Consider the following 25,368-nt stretch of genomic DNA (forward strand, 5'->3'; position numbering starts at 1 on the left):
ACACATTTATGTTACGCATCGACACTCACCAGCCCCCACTTTACCCACACAACTTCAAGCCCCCACAGGGTTCTGAAGTAGGACTCCACGATATTTACATTTCAACTCCACAACACACCTACCAGCATTTCCATCAAAAGACTCAGGCTCGCTATATGGTGCCAGATGCCAGCCGGTGTGGCCGTGCAGTTCTAGGTGCTTCAGTCTGAAACCGCGTGACCGCTACGGTTGCAGGTTCGAATCCTGCCTCGGGCATGGATGTGTGTGATGTCCTTAGGTTAGTTAGGTTTAATTAGTTCTAAGTTCTAGGGAACTGATGACCACTGATGTTAAGTCCCATAGTGCTCAGAGCCATTTGAACCATTTTTTTGCTGCCAGATCCCATACCATTCAGCCCGACCATCATCCTCATTAAAACCACACTGCTGGCGCCGCCTATGCTGCCAAGCACCCCAACCGCCGAAGTCTTTTGGCATAGGTCTGTCACACTACAATTGAGGAAACCATGGGAAACCTACCGTGCTATGATGGTGCCACCCTATCTCACTGGCCATTGACAACAGAGGCACCAGTCTCCCTGATGCAGAGGATGCCCACACCCCTTCCCCCATACCACCAATCGCCGATACAGCGAATTTCCCTCTGCCACTGTCAACAGCCAGCTATGCCACCAACACTGCATCACAGTGTCAACCACTTCCACAACAGTGTTATTTTTTGCGCTCCCAGCAGTGCACCCCACAGCTGCCACCGCCCACCCTCACACTGGAGGCACTGGCAATTCAGACTCACAGTGCCCAGCACGTGCACTTTCAGCTGTCAAACGGCCCACCAGGCTGACAACCTCTCCATGCTGCCACCCAGCAGTGATGCTCCACCCACTACACACTTCACACTTCACACTTGGCACCCTCAAGTCCAGCACCTGCCCTCATCACATGACTGGCAACTGCAGTCTTGATCACATCGCCCACATCCTCACCACAGGTATAAGATGCTGCCTCCCACTGGTACTAGCCTTCACCATCGCCCCCTTACCCACAACCCATTCTCCCCTCATGCAGAGGGTGATGGCGGGACTTTGTGGAAGCCATTTGTTGCACATCTGTTTTAGCAGTTCCTAGCTTACAAGGCAGCAAGTTTCTCCGTTCACTTGTTTCTTCTGCCCCAAGCTATTGATCCTGCCATGTGACCAGGTACTTATGCATCTGCATCTGCATCTACATCTACATCTACATGGATACTACGCAAATCAAATTTAAGTGCCTGGCAGAGGGTTCATCAAACCACCTTCACATTTCTCTATTATTCCAATCTCGTATAGCGCGCAGACAGAATGAACACCTGTATCTTTCCGTATGAGTTCTGATTTCCCTTATTTTATCGTGGTGATCGTTTCTCTCTATGTTGGTCGGTGTCAACAAAATGCTTTCGCGTTCAGAGGAGAAAGTTGGTGATTGGAATTTCATGAGAAGATTCCGTCACAATGAAAAACGCCTTTCTTTTAACGATTTCCAGCCCAAATCCTGTATCATTTCTGTGACACTCTCTCGCATATTTCGGGATAATACAAAACATGCTGCCTTCCTTCAAACTTTCTCGATGTACTCCATCAGTCCTATCTGGTAAGGATCCCACACTGCGCAGCAGTATTCTAAAAGAGGATGGACAAGCATAGTGTAGGCAGTCTCCTTAGTAGGTCTGTTACATTTTCTAAGTGTCCTGACAATAAAGCAAAATCTTTGGTTAGCCTTCCCCACAATATTTTCTATGTGTTCCTTCCAATTTAAGTTGTTCGTAATTGTAATACCTAGGCATTTAGTTGAATTTACAGCTTTTAGATTAGACTGATTTATCGTGCAACTGAAGTTTAACGAGTTCCTTTTAGCACTCATGTGGATGACCTCACACTTTTCGTTATTCAGGGTCAACTGCCACTTTTTGCACCATTCAGATATTTTTTTCTAAAACATTTTGCAGTTTGTTTAGATTTTCTGAAGAGTTTATTAGTGGATAAATGACAGCGTCATCTGCAAACAACCAAAGACGGCAGCTCAGATTGTCTACCAAATCGTTTATATAGATAAGGAACAGCAAAGGGCCTATAACACTACCTTGGGGAACGCCGGAAATCACTTCTGTTTTACTCGTTGACTTTCCATCAATTACTACGAACTGTGACCTCTCTGACAGGAAATCACAAATCCAATCACATAACTGAGATGATATTCCATTAGCACACAATTTCACTACAAGTCACTTGCGTGGTACAGTGTCAAAAGCCTTCCAGAAATATGGAATCAATCTGAGGTCCTTTGTCAATAGCACTCAACACTTCATGTGAATAAAGAGCTAGTTGTGTTTCACAGGAACGATGTTTTCTAAACCCATGTTGACTGTGTATCAATAGACCATTATCTTCGAGGTAATTCATTATGTTCGAACACAATATATGTTCTAAAATCCTGCTACATATCGACATTAATGATATGGGCCTGTAATTAAGTGGATTACTCATACTACCTTTCTTGACTATTTGTGTGACCTCTGCAACTTTCCAGTCTTCGGGTACGGATCTTTCGTCGAGCGAACGGTCGTATATGATTGTTAAGTATGGAGCTAATGCATCAGCATACTCCGAAATGAACCTTTGGTATACAGTCTGGACCAGAAGACTTGCTTTTATTAAGTGATTTAAGTTGCTTCAGTACTCAGAGGACATTTACTTCTACGTTACTCATGTTGGCAGCTGTTCTTGATTCGAGTTCTGCAATATTTATTTTGTCTTCTTTTGAGAAGGCATTTTGGAAGACTGTGTTTAGTAACTCTGCTTTGGCAGCACTGTCTTTGATAGTATTTCCATTGCTATCGCACAGAGAAGGCATCGATTGTTTCTTGCCGCTAACATACTTCACATATGACCAGAATCTCTTTGGATTTTCTGCCAGGTTTCAAGACAACATTTTGTTGTGGGAACTGTTATAGGCATCTCGCATTGAAGTCCGCGCTAAATTTCGAGCTTCTGTAAAAGATCGCCAATCTTGGGGATTCTGTGTCTGTTTGAATTTGGCATGTTTGTTTTGTTGTTTCTGCACTACATTTGCTGGCTACCAGTAGAGATCAACAGCGTGGTTCATAGCGAGATTCCCATTGACCTAGCCTTGACCAGTTTCCATATTCTCCTCACGGTGTCAACATCCTGCTCTGCACCAACACTGCTATGGTCAAGCCATGTGGCGACGCATACTGTGGAATTTTGAGAGACACCCGCATCACATTGTCTCTACTCCTGCCATGCAGCTGGGCATGTAAATGATGTTTCATGCCACATCTTCTGTTAAATTAATTCCGTGCCTCACATCAGAATATTGTTGTGTTGCTCAAACTTGGGGACGAGACTGCCACCTTGCTTGGCGTCCACCTTTTCTACTGCACCACACATCTTTCCAGATGTCAGCAAATGACTTTGTCCAGAACTTATGAATTTTGAGACTATCTCATGTGTTCTTTGTAGTTGAATAGTCGGTAATTAGGTGTGTTCCTTCACCACATGTGAACGTTTTCTTTGTGCAGCACCTATCATGCCTTGCTATCCTATTTTGTAATCAAATTGCAAGTAAGGTAAGGAAACATTCCCGCACTACAATATCCACATCTATATACGTACTCCATACAATACAATTTGGTATATAAAAAATTTACTGACCAAACAGCAGCAGCTGGAGAAAAAACATACAAAAGTTAAGGAAATGTGCAAGCTTTTGGAACCAGTGGTTCCTTCTTTTGGCAGAAGGGTTCAAGGGATAGGAAGATGGACGAAGGAAAAGGACTGGTGTAGGAAAAGGGGTAACTACGGAAAAGCAATGGTGGCTTGTGCAAAATTTTATCACTGTGCTGCAATATTCCAAAAATTGACAGATTTTTTTTTTTTTCACTATGTCGTCATGATAGGTGTGACTTAATAGCATTCCACTTTCCTTCTCATAGTATTGTTTCATTGCAATGTTAGCTTTACCTAGTGCTCTAAGATCAAGTATGTTGTTTACATGTCTATGATTTTCACTATGCTTTTTAATAATGCATTAATATGTCTTAAATATTTCACTTCCCCTGCACCCCATGTCATTGTTCCCGAGTAACAAGTATGGGAAGCAAAAAAGTCCACTGTGATCCAAAAGCCTGTGAAAGGCAAAGGTTCTGAATTTAAGTCTCAGTCCAGCACAGTGTTTCAATCACCCAGGATATTTCATATCAGTGCACGATCTACTTCAGACTGAAAAATTCATTTTATAACGTTCCATACCCAGTACCTTGGAAAACTAATTATATTAAGTCCAAATTTTCATAGGGTACAGGCAAGGAAATAGGCACAATTTCAATAAAAAAAATTGCAGTTTCATTAATTTTAAAATAGGATTCTACAATTAACATTCATGACACTATATTAGAGTTAACTGTCATATTTTAATTTCTCACTTTGTTATTCAATGTGGACCTATTTTATCAGTCTGCATAGGGACTGAGATTTTAAACAATATCTCATGCTGCTATTAATAAACCGGGTACATCTAGTGATAATACATCATGTAAGAAATGGCTGTAAAGAAAATTCCCATGACTGCAATCAAAAGGCAGAACAGTTTGTGCTTACCAAGCAGCAGAAAAGACAGGCACACACAGATAAGCACGAAAAAATTCTAGGTTTCTGTCGAAGAAGTTTCATAAGCTAACCCATGTTTTTGTTGGTAATTTGACTATCTGTACCTTCCACATCAGCTTCTCTTATAAGTGCAATATATAATTTTTTTCTGTTCCTAATTTTGATCACTCTGGGAAGACACCCTCCTATTTTTCCAGGAAGCTAGATGATGTTGTTTTGCTATAATGTTTTTCAATCTTCTTTATATTGTGAAAAGTAAATGGTTGACAAAACATGCTTGACCACTTAGCAATGAATAATCCTGATCAAATAAGTAGCATGAGGACAGATACAGGGATTAGTGACCACAAGGTTGTTGTAGCTGGACTCCCTAAGAGACAATATCCACTCCTTTCAATCTGACTATGTATGTGCACGGCACATGTGGTTTAAATTCAAAGAAATAGTATCAATGGTGATTGAGAGATATATACCAAATAAAAATAACGAGGGATGTTACTGATTCTCCATGGTACACAAAACAGGTCAGAACACTATTCCAGAAGAAATGAAAAAAGTGTGCCAAATTTAAAAGAATGCAAACACCTCAAAATTGATGAAGTTTTACACAAGCTTGAATTTAGCATGAATTTCAATGTGAGATGCTTTTAATAGTTTCCACAATGAAACTCTGTCTCGAAATTTGGCAGATGACCCAAAGAGGTTCTGGTTGTATATAAAGTGCCAATGACAGGATGCAACCAATAACTTCACTGCATGATAACAATGGTGATGTTGTTGATGACAGTCGCACTCAAACAGAGTTACTAAACATGGTTTGTCAAAATTCCATCAGAAACAAAGACAAAGTAAATACTCCAGGATTCGACCAAGAACATCTGCCAACATGATTAGCTTAGAGGAAGATATCTTTGCCATAGTGAAGCAGCTTAAAACACTTACAAAAGGCTAGGCTTGCAGACCAGATTGTATACCAGTCAGGTTCCTTTCAGAGTATTCTGATACAGTTGCTCCACACTTAGCAATCATATGCAACCACTCCCTCATAGGAAGACCTGCGCCGAAAGACTGGAAAGTTGCACAAGTAACACCAATATCCAAGAAAGGAAATAGGAGTATTCCAATGAATTACAGACCCATATCACTAACGTCGATTTGCAGAGGGATTTTGGAACAAACACTGTGCTCAAACATTATGAATCGCCTCAAAGAAAATGATTTATTGACAAACAGCCAACACATATACAGCAAATATTGTAATAGTGAAACACTACTAGCTCTTTATGCTCACAAAGTAGTGAGTGCTATTGATAGGGGGCACAAAATTTATATCATATTTTTACGTCTCCAAAAGACTTTTGATACTATTCCTCACAAGTGACTTCTAATTAATTGCATGCCTATATATTATCGTCTCAGTTGTGTGTCAGGTTTTAATAATTGATGGAAAGTCATCAAGTAAAATACAAGTAACATTTGGCATTCCCCAAGGTAGTGTTACAGGCACTCTGTTGTTCCTGATCTACATAAATGATTTAGGAGACAATCTGACTCCCCTTGGATTACTTGCAGATGATACTGTCATTTACAATCATGTAAAGTCATAAGATGGTCAAAAAAATTGCAAAATGATTTAGACAAGATATCTGTATGGTGCAAAAAAGTGGCATGAAAAATGAGAAATCATTTGCATGAGCACTAGAAAGAATCTGCTAAATTTCAGTTACATGATACATCACACAAGTCTAAAGGCTGTAAACTCAACTAAATACTTATTGATTACAGTTATGAATAACTTAAATTGGAAAAATCACATAGATATTTTTATGGGGAAAGCAAACCAAAGACTGTGATTTACTGGCAAAACACTTAGAAAATATAACATGTTTACTAAAGAGACTGCTTACACTATGCCTGTCCGCCCTCTTCTGGAGGACTGTTGTGAGACATGGGTCTGCATCAGATAGGGCTGACTGAGAACATAGAAAAAGTTCAAAGAAGGACAGCTTGTTTTCTACTATTTTGAAACAGTGGAGAGAGTGCCTTGGATATAATACACGAATTGGGCTGGCAGTCATTCAAACAGAGGCATTTTTCACTGCATGATCACAATTGTCACGAAATTTCAGTCATGAACTTTCTCCTCAAAGTGTGAAAATATTTTGTTGCACCCACCTAGGGACAAATGATTACCATAATAAAATAAGATAAATCAGAGCTTACACGGAAAGATTTAAGTGTTCATTTTTCCCGAGTCCTGTTCAAGAGTGGAACAGTAGAGAAGTAGCTCAGAGGTGGTTCGATGAATTCTCTGTCAGGCACTTAACTGAGAATAGCAGAGTGATCACATAGATGTAGGTGTAGAACTATTTTCATACACTTTCATACTAAATTATCCCATACACTCACTTTTTTGTTGTTGTTTTTGTAGTGGTCTTCAGTCCTGAGACTGGTTTCATGCAGCTCTCCATGCTACTCTATCCTGTGCAACCTTCTTCATCTCCCAGTACTTACTGCAACCTACATCCTTCTGAATCTGCTTAGTGTATTCATCTCTTGGTCTCCCTCTACGATTTTTACCTTCCACGCTGCCCTCCAATGCTAAATTTGTGATCCCCTGATGCCTCAGAACATGTTCTACCAACCGGTCCCTTCTTCTTGTCAAGTTGTGCGACAAACTCCTCTTCTCCCCAATTCTATTAGTTATGTGATCTACCCATCTAATCTTCAGCATTCTTCTGTAGCACCACATTTCGAAAGCTTCTTTCTCTTCTTATCCAAACTATTTATCGTCCACATTTCACTTCCATACATGGCTACACTCCATACAAATACTTTGAGAAACGACTTCCTGACACTTAAATCTATACTCAATGTTAACAAATTTCTCTTCTTCAGAAACGTTTTCCTTGCCATTGCCAGTCTACATTTTATATCCTCTCTACTTCGACCATCATCAGTTATTTTGCTCCCCAAATAGCAAAACTCCTTTACTACTTTAAGTGTCTCATTTCCTAATCTAATTCCCTCAGTATCACCAGACTTAATTCGACTACATTCCATTATCCTCGTTTTTGCTTTTGTTGATGTTCATCTTATACCCACCTTTCAAGACACTGTCCATTCCACTCAACTGCTCTTCCAAGTCCTTTGCTGTCTCTGACAGAATTACAATGTCACCGGCGAACCTCAAAGTTATTATTTCTTCTCCATGGATTTTAATACCTACTCCGAATATTTCTTTTGTTTCCTTTACTGCTTGCTCAATATACAGATTGAATAACATCGGGGAGAGGCTACAACCCTGTCTCACTCCCTTCCCAACCACTGCTTCCCTTTCACATCCCTCGACTCTTATAACTGCCATCTGGTTTCTGTACAAATTGTAAATAGCCTTTTGATCCCTGTATTTTAACCCTGCCACCTTTAGAATTTGAAAGAGAGTATTCCAGTCAACATTGTCAAAAGCTTTCTCTGAGTCTACAAATGCTAGAAACGTAGGTTTGCCTTTCCTTAATCTTTCTTCTAAGATAAGTCGTAAGGTCAGTATTGCCTCACTTTTTTTTTACTGCCACCTATAGCCTTTTGACTTATAAGGGTAGTAATCATAACTAAATTGAATATATCAAACAATGGAAATTCAGAATGGAATATGGCAATATTATAAGGGGTAGCTGCTACTCACCATATAATGGATATGCTGAGTCATGGATAGGCAAAACAAAATAACTGTCAGAAAGTAAGCTTTCGGCCAACAAGGCCTTCATTGGAAATAGACAACATACACATACACATACACACATTCACACTAATGCAACTCATACACACATGACCACTCTCTGGCTGCTGAGGCCAGACTGCAAACAGCAGTGCATGATGGGAGAAGCCACCATGTGATTGCACAGTACCTTCTAGCTTCTTTAATAAAACTTTCAGTGTGACAACTGGAAGAAGGGAGCAGTGGAAGAACAAACCATGACACTGTTGTGGCACAGACATGATGAAAAACATAAATTACGAGAAACTAACAATTATTTATGTGGTCATGGGGGAAGAGGCTAACACCACCACTTCCGAAGATAATCAGATACAGAAAAAGTTGAGGCAAAAAATAGGGAAACAGACCTTTAATACTGCAGTCTTGGTTTTTTGGATGGCCATTATCAAATGGGGATATCCAATGGTCAACATAGCCTTCCAGCAAGTGGAGCTTGTTCAGGTGGTTCTCACTAGAATACCAACTGATCCAGGAGGTACTCTAAGGAAGAAGGATGGTGGGTATACAAGGACAGTGAGTGAGATACTGGATATGCTCCTCAAGACTCACTTCCCTCAATGCCCTCTGGCAGATAACACAGACTAAGAGTCAGTCACTGAGAGGCTTTTTTTTTTTTTTTTTTTTTCAGATAATCAAATGGAGAACTGGAAATCTACCAGAGAATGTGTCAATTTGAGAAAAATACAGTGTGCAATGGGAAATGTTTCAACCGTTCAAGTCGCCAAGCCCAGATGGAATCTTCCCAACTCTACTTGAACAAGCAGGAGAGGAATTAATTAGATACCTGCATACACTGTTTAGCATCAGTCTAGCAGTAGGAATCATTCCTAATGTTTGGAGAACAGTGAGAATTCTTTTCATTCCAAAGACAGGGAGAATTTATGATACCAAGGCTAAGGATATGAGACCAATCAGTATCTCTTCCTTTCTTCGAAACACATTAGAAAACTGGTTAATATGCACTTTAAGGAAAACAGGTTAGGCAAATCATGTGAAACAGCACTTTACCAACTTGTTGTGAAGGTAGTAAAAACTCTACACTTTCAGGAAATTGCTCTCTGCATCTTCCTGGATAACAAGGGGTTCTTTAGCAGTACATCCTAAAAATCCATGGTTAAAGCTGCTGAAGGGCATGGTACTGAGACCACCATAGCCAGGTGAATTAAGGCCATGCTGAGTAGAAGAAAGATAAAAGCCACCATGATGAATGAGATGCGTGCCCGCAAGGAAAACCTCAGCTGTCCACATTGAGGTATATCAACAACACCTGTTGGCAGCTGAGGATTTCAGTTATTCATCATTTATTCCAGGGAAAAGCTGCACGGTCATCAACAGTAACTGTTCTTTCGAGAACAAGTTACTGTCTTCGTATATATATTTTCTATGAAACTCTACCACTAGAGTTGGTAGTGAAGTGTCTAGGGGTAATCCTGGATGTGAAACTATCATTGATCTCTCACATAAACAATATACATTCCAAGGCAAAAGGTACACTTATGAGCACTAGAAGAGGCTGTGATAAAAACTGGGATCTAAAGCTCAAAAGTGCATACTGGATATACACCACTGTAATAAGACCTATGATAATTTACGGGGCTAAATTATGATGAAATAAAGTAGAACAGAAGGTGGCTGCTAAGGTGCCTGGCAATGTGCAGATTGGCCTGCTTAGCCATAACAAGGGGAATTAGTAACACACTTACTGATGGGGTGGAGACCATGCTGGACATGCTCCCACTACACCTTTGGGCTGCAATGGAGGCAGCAGCAGGGGCATGCACATTAAAAACCAGAAATAACTCGATCCTGAATCTCACACCAATATACGGTGTGTGATAAATATAATAATGGTCAGGAAAATATCAGCTGAATATACAATTACTTCCAGCTTCTTTGATAAATCTTTCAATTTAACAATTGAAGGAAGGAAGCAGTGAAAGAATGAACCATTGCACCATTCAGGAGACACAGTCTGGTTTACTGATGGGTCAAAAAGAACACAAGATCATAAGGCTGCAAGAATTGTAGCATCTACATTTAATCAGACAGCTAGCAGCTCTGAACTCTCTATCAGCCCCTTGTGAGACCAAGGGAAAGCAACAGGGTAAAACTGCTATGGGTCCCTGGTCACTCAAGAATGAACAGCAATGGACAAACATAGGCTGACACAGAGAGATGTGATGACTCCATTTATTGGACCGGAACCTGCCCAAAACATCACCAATGTGATGGTAAAATCAAAACTACATAGCTGGATGAGGAGGAAACATGTAGAATATTGGACTATGATCCAAAAACATAACATGGCAACGTTCTAATGCCAAAGCCATGTTTCAAGAGAAGTTCTATAATGCTGAACTGGAACAGGAGACAGATTAAACTCATAGCAGGTCTAATGACTGGCCACAGTACTTTAAGAAACACCTGCATATGATGGGTATAGAGAAGGAAGCCCCTAAGTGTAGACTATGTGGTAAAGGAGATAAAACTGAACCCCCTAATCTTCCAATGCAAAGTGTTCAACATCAAAAGACACATAATAGTTGGATCATTAAGTCCTGAAGAAATTATGTCTAATAAGGAACTAGTAAAGGGTCTCCTATTACTCTGTAAGGGTACTGGTTGGCTTTACTAGAATCACACAGAGTAAAATACACAATAAACTCAGTTTCAACCCATCCAATAATGTGCTATGACCACTGTTGTTTTTGTCTCCCTGTGCAAAGAAAATTAAATCAAATCAAGTTCCCCATAAGGTATATGGTGATAAATATTCATACATATGAATTACAAGAAAAAGAATCATACATGGATTGGATTGGATTGTTTGGGGGAAGAGACCAAACAGTGAGGTCATTGGTCTCATCAGGTTAGGGAAGGAAGTCGGTCGTGCCCCTTCAAAGGAACCATCCCGGCATTTACCTGGAGTGATTTAGGGAAATCACAGAAAACCTAAATCAGGATGGTCGGATGTGGGATTGAACCATCATCCTCCCGAATGTGAATCATACATGGTAATTCTTGTTGTTTACCAGTGGTTTATGTATTTACCACTGTCACTTGAAGGGTTAAAATAATCTTTGAGGAGACATTTCCAAAAGTAGCCACTTCTACAGCAGCAGCTAAGGAAAATAAATGGCTATTTGAATGTATTGAAAAGTCATCAAAGACACACGAATTCCTCAAATAAATTCACTGACAAAATAATATTTAAGGCAGAAAATACAACCAAAGTTGTGTGGGATGTCATAAAACAAGAAACTGGAAAAGGTAAACATGGGTATTATAACATGCAAATCAGAGAGAGGGGTAGAATAATAGAAGATCCTCAGCAACTGACAAATTTTGTAAATGACTATTAGTCTATTACTGTGGAAACATTTCAGCAAAATCTACCTAAAACCCATAATGACTAACACAGCAAGTGCACTGATGATGTTTCCATAAGAGATGTTGACGTCAGTAGGACAATATAGAAATTAACAATATAAGAAGCCAGCAGGTATAGATACTGTTCCACTCTCTGTTCTGAAGGGCTAGATATAGATTACACAAACCCAGTATCAAACCTAATAAATGAGTCCTTCAGTTCAGGCACTTTCCCAGAGTACCCAAAGCATGCACGAGTTGTGCCCTTACTAAAGAAGGATAATACAGAAAGTATCAAAAACTACAGGTCGGTTTCACTATTCTCATCAGTAACTGCATTTATCATGAAAAATAGACTAATGAGTTACACGAATAAATACAACCTTTTTAATGAAGCATAATTCCATTTCCAAAGTAGAAGTGCAACAATGGCCATTTCAAAGATTACAAAAATGGTACTTGAATCTTTTGACAAGGATAACAGTGTTATAGGCATATTCTTAAATTTGTCCAAGCTTTTGACAATGTTAACTATGAAATCCTGTTAAACAAGGTAGAAGCACTAGGTGTAAAAGGAACAGTGAACAAGTGGTTCGAGTCTTACCTGGAAAACACAGTTCAAAAGGAAGGGATAATTCACACATCTGCTGCTGATACATTTTAATAAAACAACTGTCAGACAAGAAACATATAAATTTACATGTTTTTCAGGGTAGCGCAGTGGGCCCAATTCTGTTCTTAATGAACAGAGTTTCCCTAGAGGAATGGTCAATATTCAGGGGTATGAGAGAAATGATCATTCAAAGCAAAAAGTTTGTTAAATATAGGCTATAAAATGTGCACCTTAAGAGCTATAAGCACTCTACACCTTCAATACTGAGAGACAAATCTTTTCCAGTGCCAGATCTTTGCTTTCCACATTTTGGAAGAAGGTAGTATGGGCTAAAACATGAAAAAATTGTCTAGTAAACATGGGCTCTGAAGTGTATACCTTAAGAGCTACGAGCAGTTGTTCAGTAGAACAGATATATTCCACAGTACTGAAGAGGAACAAATGCTCATAGCTCTTGAGATATGCACTTAAGAGTCCATATTTACTAGACTATTTTGCTTTGAATGGTCATTCCCGTCAAATTCCTGAATACTGCCCTTTCCTCCTGGGACACCCTGTGTAGTCATTCTCCCCATGCACCACTCATGAATGGATCACAGAAGGTGGGAAACAACAGCGCTACCAGATGTATCGTCTGCCACACTGAAATGTGGCTTGCGGAATATAGATGTAGATGTCGATGTGGATGTAGAATCTGGAAGGTTGTGTGAAATACTGTGATCATGAACAAGAAGGCAGACTGACAGCATCCATTATGCTCCAATTTACAATGAAAAAGAAAACATGAAGTAATTATGCATAATTTAAGACAATTACATTATTTTTATTTACACAACTCACTTTCAGCTTCCCATATTGTGATGTTAGGTTCATGAGAACTGTCTGGCCAAAATTATCAGTGTCTTCCAGTGGAAGATGAAATTCTTCTACCAGTAACCTAATAACTTCCATATCTTCACCTGCATCCATTATGATAGAGTAGGTGTCACAATTTTTACATATCTTGTCACCTCCTTTTCTGATCAATTCTCTCAGAGCCTGCATTAAAAAATATGGAAAAAAACTAAATTAAACAAACATCAGCATTTCAAACCCAGTATTCAGATTAGTTAATAGTCAATTATTCAGACTTAAAAGTCATATAATATTGCAATTTGCAACATTATTACAATTACAAATACAAGCTACTAAAAATATTAAATACTGACCTCAATATCTCCTGAGCGTACTGCTGTTTTCAGATCACACTGAATCTGTTCTTTCCAACCCATCTTTATCTCCTACAATTGTATGTGCCTGAATTAAATAGAAAATATTGCAATGTAGTTTATGAAAAATTCAGTTATCAAATCACATAAAGTACTTTTGTAGAACAACGTAAACTGTAAATGTTTCTCTCTTCAGACAGGGAAATAGATATTTCTGCCTGTAGCTTCACAGGGTGCAAGCACTGATTATGACAGTTCTACAAGCAGTGAAAATAATATATACAAGTAAGTCACTTAGGTAATAGGAAAAGATAGCTCAGAATGTAAATACTAAACAAAAAGACAACATTTCAGTATCAATACTAAACCACATCATTACAAATATATGCAAAATAACTGTCATATTTGCAAAAGATCAATGACTCAAGGATCATTATTGTTATAGAATAAAGTCTAAAATGTGTTTTTAAAAAAACTGGAAAACAGGAATTAAAAAATACTCTGTTATTACAAAATTAGTAATACAGAAAGAAGCTGGGAGACTAAAGCTTACTGATAACACAGGTATGTTAATAAGAAGCCTAAGCTGAACCAAGTCAGACATAGGCAATTAAAATTTTTGAATAGGCTTATGATTGATTCACAACAACACTGTTAACTGCATATCTAGAATGTACAAAAAGACAGATTGCTACTTACCATAAAGAAGACACATTAAGTAGCAGACAGGTACAGTTAAAAGACACTTACATAAAGCTTTAGCCACATCCATCATCAGCAAAAGAGAAACACACACCATTCACCCACACAAGCAAGCATAGTTCATGCACACAAGCCTGCCAACTCCAGCATCTAGGGTGATTCCAACCTCAGACGCTGGAGTTGGCGCTCACATGTGCATGAGGTATGTTTGCTTGTGTGTATGAATGGTGTGCATTTCTCTTTAGCTGATGAAGGCTGTGACCAAAAGCTTTATGTAAGTGTCTTTTCACTGCACCTGTCTGCAACTTAGCATCTCTTCTTTATGGTAAGTAGCAATCTGTCTTTTCCAACATTGTTGATATTCATACCTGGAGTTTACATTGTTTATTTTTAACAATGTAGGAAAAGACAGATTGCTACTTACTGTAAAGAAGACATGTTAAATTGTAGACAGGCACAATTCAAAAGATACTTACTTAAAGCTTTACCCAATCCCACATCCTAATGCTCAAACACTGCCTAAACAATGGAATCCTCCCAAACAGCCTAACCATAAAGATTCCTTTCTCTGGTTCCCACCCTTCCTTTCACAATGACCTACACCTTGTGGCGGTTATCGACTGCAAGAGTCGACTGCCTCATATTTGAGAATGAACTTCTATGAAAATTGTTGATCTCAGTGTGTTCCGAACTCTGTCTTCGAGTGGATGTGTTTGTACCGACATGATTAAAATAAAGTTAATTCATTATAAACAAGCGAATGCTTAATGCTGGGTTCAATATTACCGTACGTAACATCTCGATCCCCACACTGGTGACCCCAACGCTCATGAACACCGTGTACTGGAACATCGCCATGGACAAACAATGCAGCAACACTTTGTTGGATTTCTAAGTCCATTGACTTCGCATCGCGCCGCATCTGGATGCGGTGTACAGGAAGTGTAATTAGTGTGTAAATTCCTGACTCTCGTGTGAATCGTGCTTTTTGGTAACTTTCGCCACCTTATCAGACATCCACAATGCGACCGAGGCACACTCGTCATCCGTCGAAACCCGCCCAACGCGTTGGTAATTTCACTTCCGGACAGTGCAGTACTCCATTGTCGATTAATTTGGACTATTTTGACTTGCTTTTGTGTAATGAATTAACTTTGTGCAGTGCTTTGACACCGGACAATCATGCCAAACACTGGACTGCAACAAACGGGGACTATGTTGCAAATCCCAGTTCGCACAAACTCCGAACTACGGCTAAATCGCATGCCTGGTCGAACTCACAGGAACAATTTCATCAAGGACATCCTACCGATCAACGACAATGCACCAATTACAACGACGACAATGCCGGCTGTTTCTCAGTGCAACACTGGACATGCCACGCCTCCCTCTACACAGCACCCGAGCCACACCGACTCTGCTCGACCGCTACTGACAGCGTCATCATGGCCGCCACCTGCTGGCTCACTGAACTCGACCCAGTCAAAACAAACAGCTGCACGACACACAATCCTGCCACGGTTACTGCACCTGCATCTTGTCAACAACTCGCCGACACTATTCACGCTTACCGCCCGGTCGTTCACTACTCAATTGTGCCCGCAACTTGTTCACCCACCCCAGAAGACAATTTCAGCCATATCAATGCTTCATACAGCAATGAACATGTTCTCACTCTGCTGCTGCCGCCGAGTACTGAGTTTCACATTCGCGATCACACACACGATCTCTTCTACTTGAACTGTTATGTCAATACTGTGCCGCCGACCTTGTCTTGTATGCCAGGTTACCCTTTGATAGAGACAGATTCTGATTTCGACCCCATCTTACTCAGTGATACACAGCAGACTGCTTCACGACATACATTTTCGCCTGAACAACTACAACAGCTACGTGAGCAAATTGTGACATACAACTTGGTACAAGATCAGTTACACATGCTGCAGCCGACACCAACCGAGCACGACATGCAACAAGATGCTCCTGTCATTATTCCACCTCCAACTGCTGACGATCCTTTGCCGTTACTACCAGCTACAACTAATACCCTGATGATCAAGCTACATGGATCTATGTCCCAGATGTCACAACTGTCATCACCACGCAGCCTCAAGTGGAAATTCTATGTTACTGATGTGATACAAGCAACTTATTTACACCGCTGCCACCTTTCCTTGGTAGTTCCAGACACTTTGTTTCTGTACCATGGCATAACCAGCTGCATTCCAGCGCTGCTTGCTTTGCCGCCACCTTCACTACCTCCGCAATGTATGACCAACACATCTGCCATTTCTGCTTCAACGAGTGAGCATCTTTCTGCTCCGACACATGACCGTGCAGCAGTTTCGCACGAGCAGCTTGCAGCCTTACGACTCGACTGCAGAGCCAACAGCAACAGCACACACGCAGCTCCAGTTCCATCGAATTGTGTCGCCTCTACGCCACGGACCAGTAGTTCATCCACTGATTCGACTTCTTCACGTTCACATTACATCATCGCCTTCCTGCTCTGACCATGGTTTCGCCGACCACGTCCGCCTTCCACCACCTCTCACCGTCGCCATGCCTCATGCGCAAGGCTCACGGCCACAACCCCCAACCTTCGATCACGGCTGTCTTGCAAATCAAAACACTGACACTGTCAACTCTGCTTGGAACATCCTGCCATCTACTGCTGTAACACACTCACCGTCCAAGGACTCTGAGGTGACGCTTCTGTCTACACTGAAGTCATCCGCCGCCAAGGTCAGTCATGTGCAGCTTGCTGTTTTCTCCCCTGCTGCGAAATCAAGCGCCTCTATAACTCCGTCATTACAGCGAGTGTTGCTCATCCAGCATCTCTTACACAACCTGTTAAGCCACATCATGCTTGCTCCTTTATGTCATATGGCCAATAACAAACTGATACTGGACACATTGCACTTACCACGATGCTCGCCAGCAAATACTTTGGCAATACATGGCATCCCATCTTCGATGCACTCCGCGCCTTTGAACAGATCAAAACCCCGCAGCGCCGCACGGCCTCAGCACAATGATGTTCTCTCCACCGACACGCCGCTGCCTTCTGCTCCCACCATGTCAACAACAGCATGGCACGGTCAACCTGGGGATGCCTTCCACACCTCCTTCCCTCCTCTGGTTGTGCCTACCAAGACATTGAGAAACTGTCTGATCGCGCCTCACACTAGCGCCTGCCACAACATGATCGGTCACGCACACCTGCGCCATCAACACACATGCCTCTCATCATCCTTACCATGCTCTGCACTACTGGTGGGGGCTCTGTGGAGGTTACCGACTGCAAGAGTCAACCGCCTCATCTTTGAGAACGAACTTCTTTGAAAACTGTTGATCTCAGTGTGTTCTGAACTCTGTCTTCGAGTGGATGTGTTTGTGCCGACATAATCAAAATAAAGTTAATTCATTATAAACGTGCAAATACTTAATGTTGGGTTCGATATTACCATACGTAACATCTTGATCCCCACAACCTTTTCAGATTCTGCCAATCTCTGTCCCTCACAAACCTGGTACTACAAAAACACATCTCCATGGCACAGGCAACACAGCACCACCTCTGCTCCCTCCGCAAGACACTGCTATTGTGCAATCTCTACTCCATACATCATGCCTCCAAAATTCTATCCCTTGCTCTCCAGCACCCATCCACCCTCATAGCAGCTAAATCCTGCCTATCTGACCTTTTCAACTTGCCACATCCCCCAAAACTATCCTACCAACTCTCCACCAAATCCAGAACCAAAACATTCTTGTAACAGTGTTGTTGACCTTTCCAGGAAAACCTTCAGCTCCACAGAAGTTTAAGACTTATCCAAATGCGTTATATTTAGTCCTATACCCAAATTTAAAAATTCTGGACTTGACAAAGACCTACTCTCCTCCAGATCCCTGCAATGTTAGCACTTCTTTGTCACCAATTCCTCCAACCAAACCACCCTAATTCTAATGTTGAACCCTGCCTCTTCTATTTCATACCACCATCCAACACTGCTCCTCCCACCCCCGTCCCACCTAACCACGCACTGCTCATCTTTCAGGAATTCCTTACGTCCAACTTAAACTCACCTTCATTCCTCAGGTCCCTTCCTCAGAACACCAACACTTTAGTAAAAGAAAGAAAAGCCATACACTACCTCAAAACATATCCTGACCTAATCATCCTACATGCAGACAAAGGTCCCACCTGTTCCAGAGTAATGACAAGGGCCGGCACAAAGATGAAGAACACAAGAGCAGAGAAGGCTTTCAGATGACATCAGCCAATAATATGCTGACTAGGACCGCACCATGACTGGAGTGGCCTCTACAAGAAGAGAATATAAGCAGCACTCCTACCAGCCTTGGGGGACAGTAGAAGACCGGCACTAGCAGAGCAGATCCAGATTAGACGAGCTGTCATTCTAACTGTTATACTGAGACTTGTGTCTTGTATCAATTGCTTACATGGACATCATATATAGTGAAGGACACTGACTGTTTGCATGTCGCCGGTCGCTTGCAACACGTTCTTCAGAACCAAAGTTAAGTATTGTCAATCTATATTATTGCCATAAAAATCATTAACGTGATTTGCTTGAATTGTTGTATAGCTATCCAAGAAAGCATCATCCTTTAAGCACCCTATAAGAGATAAGTGGGCAGGTCCCCACACTGGCGACGAGTTATACGACGAACCCAGTGCCTGGAGGCCACGGAATTTTTTGTAGTTTGCTGGCACCTTAATTCTCTCTTGTCTTTACTTTGCAGGGGCATTTATTTGCTGTAACAGTTTCTTGTTGTTTTTGCTAATCAGTATTTTCAGGTGGGTGTTGCAGAAATTTTCTTTGCCTTTGTCCTCACTTTGCTTGCCTGCCCTGTCTATTTGTTGCATTTGTTGCTTTCAAAATGCCCACCCCACCTATCCCGCCCCCTGCTCAGGTGCCACAGATGCAAGCATTAGATTCAACACAGCTAATGCAGATGTTTCAGTTCCAGATGCTGCAGATATCCGCACTACTCAACATGGTGCAGCAGCTACTAGCCAATGCTGCACGCCCGACGGCACAAGCAGCACCCACTACAGCTGCTATACCAACTTTTCGACATTTTCATGAACAAGAAGAGGAATGGCTCGAGTGGTGGTCCCAGTTTGAAGTGCACCTCCTTGCTCACAACAAGCCAGGTACTGCGAAACTTCCATGTCTATTAACCACGGTAGGAAATGCAGTGTTCCGATTAACTCAGAAGTTGTTTCCAAATGCCACTCCGAGTGAACTGTCTTGTGAACAACTGGTAGACTCGCTAAATAACTATTATGACCAACAAATGAATGTGGTAGCAGCTAGGTATCAGTTTTTTAGTTGAAAAAAAAAAACACCAGAACAAACTTATCGTGAGTGGTTACCAGATTTTCAAGGTATGGCAAAGAAATGCAAATTCAAATGTGCTTGCAGTGCTTTATATTCAGATTTTATGTTGCATGATGCAATCGAGTACAGTGTACATGATGTCAAACTCAGAGAACAGATTTTGAGACAATCCGATGCATCATTTCAGCAGGTAGTACAATTCAGGTGCTCTGTCGGCTCATAAATTTGAGCAGCTGCTATTTGTCAGGTTCAGTCCCTTGTTTATTATCGGCCCATTCAGAGACAGCTTGTGCTAGCCACGCTAAGTAAACGATGCTCCACATCAGGGATGCAGTTTGCTACACAGGCAAACAGAATTAAGTCTTGCCCTCGGTGTTATTCATGGCACAAATGCCAAGGCTACCCTTCCCGAAAGACTCAGTGTTATGCTTGTGGTGGGAAAGGACATGTAAAATCCGTATGTTTGCAATGGAACAAACATAAGAATTCAGCCCACTCACAAAAATCTAATCACAAGGCCCAGGTCATTAATGCAGTATATTCGAAGTATGCAACAGGTGTTCGCAAAACAGGTACGTGAGCAGTTTCTTCAGTGATACGCCTGTCGAACAAACTTTTTGTTCAATTACTTCTTTGTAGGAAATGGGTCAAATTTCAGTTGCACATGGGCACTTCTATCACATTGCTTAATTTTCACACATGTGAACTGTTAGGCTCCCCACGCCTGTCTGAAACTAGCGTGCAATTGACGGCTTATGCACAAGACATTCCCGTTCTTGGAAAATGTACATTGCCTGCCATGTATCACTCGCATATGCAAACAGTGACTTTTACAGTGCTACAATCATGTGAGTGTGAGAACACATTTGGTCTTGATTCTTTTGGTTCATTTGGCTTTAACACTCAGGACAATGTGTTGTCAGTGCCTGCATTCCATGCAAAAGACAGTGTAGCTAGCTTGCTAAAAGAATTACTGGAAGCCTTTTCTGAAGGTTTAGGCAAAGCTAACAATTTTTTTGCCAATATTACTTCATGCGGCCCAAATTTGATCTTTTCATTCCTCTTTGAAATACTATGAGTTTCCTTATATTGAACTCAGTGTTCATGTATCATAGCCATAAGTTATTACTGATAGCATACAAAGGTCAAAAAACTGCTTTCTGCAGCTCAGCCGAGAGTAATCTAACCATTTTCAGCATCTGTAGGAAAAAATAGAATGATGCTTGCCATAAAGATGACACATTAAGTTCTACATCTACATCTACATCCATACTCCGCAAGCCACCTGATGGTGTGTGGCAGGCAGGCACAATTAGAAAGGCACTCACACATAAGATTTCAGCACAGACTTCATCAGAAAAAGAAAAAGACACACCTCCAATCCCTGCTTAAAGCCTTAGGCCCTTTAAGAAACTCTCACCTGACTCCATTTCACTCCTTGCCCCTGTGACACCCTGCACACCCACCTTCTAAATGCTCCCCAAAATCCACAAACCTAACAATCCTGGATGTCCCATTGTGGCTGGCTATTGTGCACCCACTGGAATAATTTCTGCCCTCTTTGACCAACACCTCCAACCAATTGGCCGTAATCTAGCCTCCCACGTCAAAGATATCAACCACTTCCTTCCACCATACCCACCCCTTATTCTCCTGAATCCCTACTGGTAACTGTTGATGCTACCTCCCTATACACCAACATCCCTCATGGTCTTACCACTATTAAACACTACCTTTCCCAGTGTCCTTCAGGCTCCACAGCCACTACCTCATTCCTCATAAACCTTACTAACTCTAACCTAACCCACAATTACTTTTTCTTTGAAGGGAAGGTATACAAACAAATCCACAGACCAGCCATAGGCATACACATGGTATCCTCCTATGCAAATCTGTTTAAGGGCCATCTAGAGAAGATCTTCCAAGCCTCCCAAAATGCCAAACCCCTAGTCTGGTTCAGGTTCACTTCTGATATCTTCATTATCTTGGCTAGAGTCATGATATAATTCATTCCTTCACAACATCAACAGCTTCTCTCCCATCTGGTCCTCCTCAACTCAACCTGCCACCTTCCTGTACGTTCGTCTCCTCCTCTCTGTATCTCTACCCACATTAAACCAGCCAACCACCAGCAGTACCTACATTTAACTGCTGTCATCCTTTTCACATCAAAAAATCCCTCCCTTACACCAGGCCACCTGGGGATGGCATACCTGCAGTGATAATAACTCCCTTGCCCAGCATGCTGAGAGTCCCACCACGGCCTTCACAGACAGGCACTATCCCCCAGATCTAGTCTGCAAACCGTTGTTCTGTGCCACTTCCCCTCACATCCCCAATCTTCCCATCATCCCCAAGGGCCAGCCACAAAGAAGTGCCCTGTTTGTGACCCAGTACCTCCCAGGCTGGAACAACTCAACCACATCCTTCACCAGGGCTTTGATTATTTATCATCATGTACTAAAATGAGGGAATCTTACCGGAGATACTTCCCACCCCTCCAAAAGTGGTATTTCATTACCTGCACAATATCCTAGTCCATCTCTATGCCACTCCTAATCCCAACCCCTTGCTACAAGGATCATGTCCCAGTGGAAGACTCAGGTGCAAGACCTGCCCAATTCACACACCCAGCATTTCACATTCCAGTCATGTCACAGGTTTACCCAGCCCATCAGGGATGAGCCACCTGTGAAGGCAACCATGTTATTTACCAGCTCTGCTGTAATCATTGCACAGCTTTTTACATTGGTATGACTACCAGTCAACTGTTCCCAGGGAGAACAGCCACTGACCTCCACCCAACAGTTTCCGTTCCCTCTGTCCTATCATTTCCCACCCATTCTCATCTTCCACTCTGTTTATCTGCCACCCACTGCCAACACACCCACCCACCTTTCCCCACTCCTCTCTCTCTCTCTTTTTTTTTTTTTTTTTTTTTTGCTTCTTTTTTTTCCCACCTCCCTGTCCAACAACGTCCTCCTGATGCTGCACCTGGTGGCATTCTAGTCCCTGTGCATTCCACCAGACACCACTCCTATCTCCCCCCATCCACACACTGCTATCTCTTCCCCTTCCCTGCCCCCTCCGGACAGCTGTTTCCATCCCAAATGTTAGTTGCACTCTGGCCCAAGCTGTCAGATTTGGCAATCATGTGTGCATGTGGTGGGCATCCTTCTGAGAATGAATGGTGTGTGTTCTCTTTTTCTAGAGAAGGCCATGGCCGAAAGCTTATGCGTAAGTATCTTTTAATTGTGCCCGCCTGCAACTTAACATTTCATCTTTATGGTAGGTAGCCATCTATTTGAGGCATCTCAAATAGAAAGCCTACCTCCAAAACAACCAGCAGGAATTCTGAAAATATCAGTCATGAAAGTCAGACTCAGTCCTTTCTCACTAGTTGCAGACTAAGGCTATCACATACATGCATTATTTCTTGACTTCCAAAAATGAATCTGACTCACAACCAAACCAATGCTTATTATGAAAGTAAAATCTTGAGGGTTATCAAAGAAAATCTGTGACTAGATTGAGGATTTTTTCATAAAGAGGATGCAGCATAATATCTTGGATGCAGCTCCATGAAAGTATCTTTAGGTGTGCTCCAGGGATGTGGTGTCTTGGGACCCTTGCTGTTTATTATGTATATTAATGACTTGACAGGCAGTACTGGTAGTTACCTCAGATATTTTGCAGATTATGCTGTTATCTGTAATTGGGCACTATCCATAACAACTGCACAAATATTCATTCAGATTTTGGCAAGATTTCAAATTTGTGGAAAGGCTGACATCTTGCTTCAAGTATTCAGAAATGTAAAAAGGTGTACGTCACAGAAAGGAAAATCAAAGAACACAGTATTACAATATTAATGAGTCACAATTATGAAATCAGTAAATTCATACAAATACCACAATGTTAACAATCAGTGGGGATATGAAATAAGATGATCGTATGTACATTTACTGCAAACAACACAAAGTGCATAGCAGAGGTACATGTACCACATGTTAGCATGTGGTACATCCTAATCTCATATGGAACACAGGAGGAATGACTCTGTAAATGCCTTGTGCATGTTGTAATGAGTCTAATCTCATCTTTGTGGTCCCTAAGGAGGTGGTACATAGCACAGAACAGAAATGAGCTCAAATATACTCACTTTAAACTCATCAGCAGGCCCTACGATGTAATCTACGAATTCACCATTTCTGTAAGCTATGAACATAGTCTCATTCTAAGATACTAAGTCATCATAATGATTGGGATGACTTGTTGCAGTACCATACAATTCCAAGATACATGAGAGCTACATCAGCTTGTGGATGCAATGCACTTGTTCATAACTTCTGGATTTTCAGAAGCTGACACAACTGCATAATTAGTTGTGACTTAAAATTGCTGCCATGACCTGTTATAAGAGCCTCTGGTGTTCCAATAATCAATTGTTGGCCATGGCTTGTGCCACTGTTTCAACTTGCTGGATGGAGATGGCAATCATTGAAACTTAATGTGAGAGTGACTAATGATGGTCAACTTTCTTGGGCCAAATCAGCAAACACCAGTAATAAATAGCTATGTCCTGACATTTGGAGCACAACTTTATGCAGAAATGATTAAATGAATTGTGGACTGTGATAAATTTGTGAAAGAAGAGATTTAAAGTATTTGAGATGTGACATGTGAGGAATTTGGTTCAGATTTCCAGAAGTTTCTTCCTAAAATTAAGGCAGATGCTTGATACTAGAAGAACTCCTTTAGCCAGAAATTACCTTTGTCTGTGTTAGTTTGCATTTATGTCCTTCTTGCTTCATCCATTTACTTCCAATGCAGCCGAATTTCTTTATTTCATCTACCTTGTGGTCACCAATTTGTAGGTTAAGTTTATTTGATAGGGCTGGAAAATAGCTTCCATCCAGTTGCAAAATGATTCCTATGTGTACTTTTGCTGAAGTGTAACCATGCCCAAATTCTAAAAAATTAAGTTTATTGCTAATCTCATTTTTGTTACTCCTCAAATTAATTTCAACTTTCTTTGGTTCGCCCTCAATCCATATTCTGCACTTATCAGACTGTTCCTTCCATTCAACAGCTCTTGTAATCCTTCTTCACTTTCAATGATAGCAATGTCATCAGCAAATCTTATCACTGACATACTTTTACCCAAAATTTTAATCCCATTCCAAAACTTTTCTCTTATTTCCATCTTTGACTCTTCGATGTACAAACTGAACAGTATCGAAGAAAGACTACATCCCTGACTTACAACATTGATAATCTGAGCACTTTGTTCTAGAAAAGGTGACTTAGGAATTTTCCATTTTGTGACAAGATCATGTGTTGATTTAAAGTTCTAGATTCACAAATATTACTGTTTATGTCTATTCTTCTGCATAATCTGTAATTGATTGTATCAGTACCTATTTGTATTGTGATATATTGTGAAATTTTGAACATTCATGAGTACCACGATAAACTAGTACTATTATAGTCTATTGTAGGCTTAAACTAAATTGTGCTCTTTCAAAATTTTTGAGGACAGTAGGCCTATCCTTGTTCAAAACCATGTTTCTCCAATTTCATTGTACAATTACATGAGAAATAGGTTAGTTTCAGAATTTTCAGATGCTTACAATACTATACTTTCATAAGTTAGTGATACGAGT

General features: G+C 41.1%; 1 protein-coding gene across 1 annotated transcript in view; it reads right to left on the reverse strand.

The window, feature by feature from the left end:
- Positions 1–25,368, reverse strand: part of LOC126243066 (serine/threonine-protein phosphatase 6 regulatory ankyrin repeat subunit C-like) — a 293,793-nt gene that overhangs the window by 221,057 nt on the left and 47,368 nt on the right. Inside the window, exons 2-3 of the mRNA XM_049948136.1 lie at positions 13,629–13,716; positions 13,261–13,458 (exon numbers count right to left, since the gene is read on the reverse strand). Coding sequence (XP_049804093.1) covers positions 13,261–13,458; positions 13,629–13,691 — 261 coding nt within the window. The 5' untranslated portion in view covers positions 13,692–13,716. The remainder of the gene's footprint in view (positions 1–13,260; positions 13,459–13,628; positions 13,717–25,368) is intronic.

This window comes from Schistocerca nitens, chromosome 1 (assembly GCF_023898315.1).
Source record: "Schistocerca nitens isolate TAMUIC-IGC-003100 chromosome 1, iqSchNite1.1, whole genome shotgun sequence".
In the NCBI taxonomy this organism is placed as follows: domain Eukaryota; kingdom Metazoa; phylum Arthropoda; class Insecta; order Orthoptera; family Acrididae; genus Schistocerca; species Schistocerca nitens.